This window comes from Lactuca serriola, chromosome 8 (genome assembly GCF_051521515.1).
Source record: "Lactuca serriola cultivar US96UC23 chromosome 8, Lser_US96UC23_V15, whole genome shotgun sequence".
NCBI classification, from domain to species: domain Eukaryota; kingdom Viridiplantae; phylum Streptophyta; class Magnoliopsida; order Asterales; family Asteraceae; genus Lactuca; species Lactuca serriola.
The window spans coordinates 122,452,982-122,459,134 of NC_136415.1; the positions used below are offsets into that span (position 1 = coordinate 122,452,982).

The following is a 6,153-nucleotide window of genomic DNA, read 5'->3' on the forward strand; positions in this document are numbered from 1 at the left end:
CATTTTAAAGATATTGTTCATGCTTTGTTCGTGAATATGGCCTAGTGTTGTGGTCGATTGACATGGATCCAAGTTGGAAATAATTTCCCAATTAAATAGATACCATTTTCCAACAAAATAACTAAATAGATACATACCCAAAACTATAAAATATACATGATTAATATATAAGGTTAATAAAATAATGACAACTTTAAAATAAAAACCAAATCCAAAACCTATCTTCTATATTTCACTACAATTAAAATCTTCTATTATTTTATATAGGATAAGGCACAATTGTGCAAACAATCGAAAAGTCCCAACTTCCACCACACATGAAGCAAACTCTTTGCTACTAAACATTCCCAAGAAACTCGTAATTAACTATGGGGCACTTAATTATTACACAAATTTCTACACAACCCCATCTTTAAAATCAATTATAATGAGACCTAAAAGAAGTTCTTAACAGGAGATCTTCCAACAGCTTTCATCAAGTTAGCCACTTCAAGAACCCTAGCCATCTTCGTTCCTCTTATTGATTCAGCAGACGCCCTCCTTTCCTCTGCTTTCTGATGTGCTTTAGCAATCTCGTTTTCCATCTTTTCCATCGCTCTAGCTTTCTTCTCATCCAGTTTCCTCTTCAAAACCGAAACAAAGATTGAGTGCATGGTTAACGAATACTATATATATATATATATATATATATATATATATATATATATATATATATATATATATATATATATATATATATATATATATATATATATATAAATTCAAGAACTTTAATTAACTGAAAGTGTAACGAAGGGAAAGCTTAATCTACTTCGATTTGCTTCATCTTTAAAGTAGCCTTCTGAACCTTCTCGCTCTCCCACCCTTTTATTATAGCATCCTCACACTTGAACATGTTAGTAATCTCGGATATCTTAGCATTCTTCCATGCGATTATCTTCGATTCAACCTCCTCTTTCTTCACGTTTCTCGTCGGCACCACCACCTCCCTCCCATTTCTACCACGTACAGGCGATAGGGAAGGATGCAATACACCATCAACATCATAATCTTCTCCAATCGCACCATGGTATTCAACTCCTATGCTCCCTATCGCTGATCCTGCCACCACCAACGTACTGTTAGTCACACTCATATTTGAATAATCGTCACGAGAGGTTCCATCACTTGTAGCCATAGATAGAGATGAGTCAAATGGATAGAGAGTCCGTGGAGGGAGAACAGATGTTGGGGTCAATGCATGTATGTCTCTTATAAGTTATACCATCGCCATTAGAGTTTTGATCTTCACTGTTCGTACTACCAAACCCTTGATAATCACATTCAACGTTATGGGGTTTCAGATCATGGGCGAGATATGCATGAGAGTAGATGAATGTGCTTCAAGAAAAGTTAATTTCAGGTGGTTTGATCCAATGCAAACATGTGGGTCATGTATATATGCTTTGTTACATGAGTACGTATGAGACTCCTTCCAGCCTTCCAGGTTGCTTCCATCTTAAATATGATAATACGAAAGTCATTTTCCATCAAGAAGTTTTAAAATCTGATTATAACATGTGAATTAAAGCGATTGGTGTAGTTTGAAGCAGTAGCAATTAGAAAATGGACAAAGATCGAGAAAACGCGTTCTTAATTTGTTTAAGAATTTTTTAGTTGTGGTTTACGAAGGGTACAATTAAATCATTGGTTGGATTTTTTATAATGCATAAATTCATTCAACTAAATATATTTTTTTTGAAAACGACCTAAAAAAATCTTTATTTTTATTTTTTCTTATAAAATATATGGTTTAACTTGCTGGTTTTGTCAATACTTTTGGGATAATCCATAAATCTTTAATCCAGGGGTACTATAGAAAATTTGTCCTTTTCTGTATGGTATTTGTATTAGATTAGGTTTCTTTCATGTTTTGTATTAAAGGGCAGTAATATGTGGGTGTGATAGACACCACTTAGAGATTAGAGATGATTATTCTCCATATATGAGAGAGAGATAAAGAAGACTAATATTTAAGACAATTTTTTGTTTTTATGAGAGAGAGATAAAGAAGACTAATACTTAAGACAATTTTTTGTTTTCGTATCTGATCTGATACGAATGCAGATTACAACTCATATAAATATGCATTACTTAGCTAAAAACTAGAAACTAGGAAACAAATGGTCACATGGACCTTAGGCATGCAAGAGTAAGTGGGCTACTATCATGCAACTACCGCTAAGAATAACACTAAGAATAAAGAATGACTAAATCAACCAATTAATAAACTAGCTAGGCAAGACCAAGTCAGTGTGTGTTCGTATCCATACCTTGCCCCCGAAAAATAGTCTTGTCCTCAAGGCCGATTTATGTCAACTTCTGGTAGCAATCGGGTCGTACTCGTGGATGGAAAGATTTGGCCATTGAGGCGGCCTTAGGTATGGCTAGAGATCCATATCAGTTCGTCCCCGATTAAAAAGGACCCCATTCTCTAGGCCCGTTGAGTTTGTTTGGATTTGTTTTCGGTAGTTTTTGTTGGCCGGAATTGTTTTCGGTAGTTTTCGGGGTCGCATCATCGGTGGTAGAAATTGTTGTTGTGGTGAAGGTGTCGTGGTCAATGATGGTGGCGGTTGTGACGGTAGAAGTGGTTGTTGGGTTGACATGGGTGATTGTAATGGTTTTAGAGACGACGGTGACAATAACGACTGTTGTGGTGGTGACAATGGTGATGTGGATGTCAACGGCGGCGACCTTGGTTGTTGATTCAGTGGTGGAAGCGGAGGTGGAGGCTGGATGAGTTTGGCCATGGTTCCGGTTTGAATGCCTATGAGGTTGTTGACGATTCCCATTTGTGTGATAATTGCATCGAGACGACGGGCATTCGCGGTGGAAATTGCGATGAGTGTGGATAGTTCCTCGCGGATAATTGGCGGTGTGACATCGATGGACAGATCTTGACAGGGAGGCATGATGAACAGGAATGAAAGCACCACTGATAGACACCGCTTAGAGATGGCTATTCTCCATAGAAGTTATATATATATATATATATATATATATATATATATATATATCAAGGTTGCAGAAATCGGGATTAATCGTGGATTAATCACTTCGTATTCTCCAACCGGTTAGGATTAGGGGTGTTTGAAGGTAATTGGTCAATTTCAGTCAACTACGGGCTTGGCGGTCTTGGTGGTCAACGACGGTCAATGGAAGTCAAAATTAGTGAAATGTCACAGGTGGTCAAAATTAAAAAAAAAAAAAGGCTCCAATTTCGTCTAACCCTAGTTTCGTGTTTCACAGCGTCGCCATATTTTTTCACTTCTCTGTCAATCGTTGAAGCAAATGTAAGAGGTTACATCGGTGATACAGCTATAGCCGACGACCACCAGACTCCGGCGAACCTCCATTGGACACCGGCGAACAGATTCGCCAGCGAACAGATACTCTGACGAAGCTTCAGCCTTCATGTATGTGTTTCTGTCTCTCTCAATCGTTGAAGCAAATGTCATATGTTTGCTGAATTGATTTTTGTATGTATTCTTCCTATTTCTCGCACATAAATTCGTGTTTCTTCCAAAAATTGTTGAGTTAATGTTGAGGCGATTATTTGATGGGTACCGATCAATCTGTGATTATTTGTTTTCACTTTTTCCAAAAAAATGTTGAATTCTCTCATCTGTTTGCTGGGTACCGATTTCTGCAACTACAAATCATCAGTTCTTCATATTTCTCCCATCGGTATGTATGTATTTCAGTATTTTTTTTTTTGCTCTAATCGTATTTCTTGCATCTGTTATCTAGTTGACTAGTTGACTAGCTATTATCTGTTCGTATTTCAGTATTTCTTGCATCTGTTTGTATTTCTTGCATCTTATTGACTTGCTATTATCTAGTTGACTAGTTGTTATGCTGATTTTTTATGAGAATAAGAATTATCTAGTTGAAGATTTGTTGTAGTTCTGGTGCATGTTTGTTGTGTTATTGTGTTATTAACTTATTAACATATTACTTTATTAGTTATTATAATTTCTGAATATGGATACAGTGAAACACTGAAATATAACTGGTGCATTTTTGATGTATTTTTTCTGGTGTATATAGCAGTTTCCAATCATGACATCCAAAAATTCGACTTCGCCATCGGTGGGATCAACCTCGATCGGTGCTCATAAACGAAACTCAGATGATATTGGTTGGGAATATGGTTTTTGCCCAGATAAAAACAAGATGGATACAGTGAAATGTAACTTGTGTGGAAAAGTGTTTACCAGGGGGATTACTAGATTGAAACAACTGGTCATGTGCCGGGAAATGTAAGTCGATGTCCAAACTCTACAAAAGATGATCAATTGAGAATGCGAAATTTTATTAACAAAGGGAAGATAAAAAGAAAGCTAAACACGAACATGATAAGGCCTTAAGATCGGAGGCAATACAAGTGTTAAATGATGGTGCTACAATGGATGAAATAGAAGATCCTTCAGGGTTGAAAGCACCAAGTTATATAGGCCCCATGGATGGCTATGCACACAAAATAAACCCTGAAATTATGAAGGGAAAGGGAAAAAATGATCTTAACGATGTTGTTCGGAAAGAAAGAATTTTAGCATGTCATAAATTCATTAGTAGGTGGGCATATAAAACTGCAATTCCTTTTCATGCATTGGAAGATGATAACTTCAAAATGATGTTGGAGGTTGTTGGCCAATTTGGAACAGGGCTTCCACCTCCTACCAGGTATTCTTTGAGTGATCCACTTCTAAAGCATGAGGTTGAAAGAACAAAAAGTTTGTTGAAAAAAAACGAAGAAGAATGGAAAGAGACTGGATGCTCGATCATGACAGATGCTTTGTCTGATAGAAAGAGAAGGAGCATTATGAATTTATGTGTAAATTCAAGAATGGGTACCGTTTTTATATCATCAAAAGAATGTTCCAATAAATCACATACACGCCAATACATATATGATTATGTGGAATCTTGCATTCAACAAGTTGGTCCCGATCATGTTGTTCAAGTTGTGACCGATAATGCCACAAATAACATGGGAGCTTCAAAGTCACTACAAGAGAAAAGACCAACTATTTTTTGGACATCATGTGCGACACACACAATTAACCTTATGCTCAAAGGTGTTTATATTTCTTTATTACATTATTTATTATTTTAGTTTTTTACATGTCTTATTTTATACTATAATTCATTAATTTGTTATATAATATATTTTTTTCAAGGTATCGGTGGACTTCCAAGGTTTAAGAAAGTCTTAGATCAAGCAAAGAAATTAACCATCTTCATTTATGCTCACCACAAAACCTTAGCTATGATGAGAAACCACACCAAGAAAAGGGAAATTATCCAACCGGGGGTCACAAGATTTGCTTCCGCCTTTCTAACATTACAAAGTTTATTCGAAAAGAAGGAGCAACTAAAAAATATGTTCTCTAGTAACGAGTGGGAGGAATGCAATTTTTCTGGAACACCTAAAGGAAGAGCCTCGTATGGAACAGTGACAAGTCTTCAATTTTGGGCCGGTTTGACACAATGTTTAAAAGTGTTTTCCCCTTTGGTGAAAGTCCATCGAATGGTTGACGCGGATTGGAAGACCTCAATGGGTTTTGTGTACGGGGAGCTTAAAGTAGCAAAAGAAGAAATTATGAAAGCTTTGGGTGGTAACGAGAAAGCTTACAAGCCTATTATAGATATCATAAACAAAAAGATGAAAGGTAGGCTAGATTCAAAATTACATTTGACAACTTATCTTTTGAATCCTTATTAACATTATAAGGATTCCTAACTCCAACATGATCCTGGTGTAATGGATGCGGTTCTTGATTTATTTGATACATTACTTTGTGGAGATTTTGAGATGCAAAGACAAGTTGTGATGACAGATTTGCCAAAATACAAGGAAAAAGTTGATAGATTTGGAGCGGATCTTGAAATTAAAGGTTGTATGGTGAACAATGCCGACTTTGATCCGGGTAATGTGCTTTATGTTTATTTTAGTAATTTATAAAATAATAGAATTTTATATCTATCAATTTAATAATGTGTTTTTTCTTTAAAATTATAGCAAGATGGTGGGGAGTTTTTGGTGGCTCAACTCCTTATTTGAAAATGATTGCAATGAGGATTTTTTTCTTTAACTAGTAGCTCATCGGG

The 6,153-nt window shown here is 36.0% G+C and overlaps 2 protein-coding genes across 2 annotated transcripts; one reads left to right on the forward strand and one right to left on the reverse strand.

The window, feature by feature from the left end:
- Nucleotides 1-224: 224 nt before the first annotated feature.
- LOC145069363 (uncharacterized) lies at nucleotides 225-1,396 on the reverse strand. Its single transcript, XM_079016285.1, has 2 exons — nucleotides 812-1,396; nucleotides 225-623 (listed from the first exon to the last, which is right to left on the reverse strand). Exons 1-2 carry the CDS (start codon nucleotides 1,175-1,177, stop codon nucleotides 435-437), a joined length of 555 nt encoding a protein of 184 aa, XP_078872411.1. The 5' UTR covers nucleotides 1,178-1,396; the 3' UTR covers nucleotides 225-434.
- A 1,910-nt stretch (nucleotides 1,397-3,306) lies between these two features.
- Nucleotides 3,307-5,226, forward strand: LOC145069513 (uncharacterized). The gene is made up of 2 exons (XM_079016449.1): nucleotides 3,307-3,455; nucleotides 4,093-5,226. Exon 2 carries the CDS (start codon nucleotides 4,448-4,450, stop codon nucleotides 5,156-5,158), a length of 711 nt encoding a protein of 236 aa, XP_078872575.1. The 5' UTR covers nucleotides 3,307-3,455; nucleotides 4,093-4,447; the 3' UTR covers nucleotides 5,159-5,226.
- Nucleotides 5,227-6,153: the final 927 nt, after the last annotated feature.

Bases quoted from the DNA above. Each gene is read 5' to 3' on its own strand.
- LOC145069363 (XM_079016285.1), bottom strand. From the start codon at position 1,177: ATGGCTACAAGTGATGGAACCTCTCGTGACGATTATTCAAATATGAGT. The intron at 624-811 runs GTAGATTAAGCT...TCGGTTTTGAAG, and splicing joins TAAAGATGAAGCAAATCGAA to AGGAAACTGGATGAGAAGAA.
- LOC145069513 (XM_079016449.1), top strand. From the start codon at position 4,448: ATGGATGAAATAGAAGATCCTTCAGGGTTGAAAGCACCAAGTTATATA.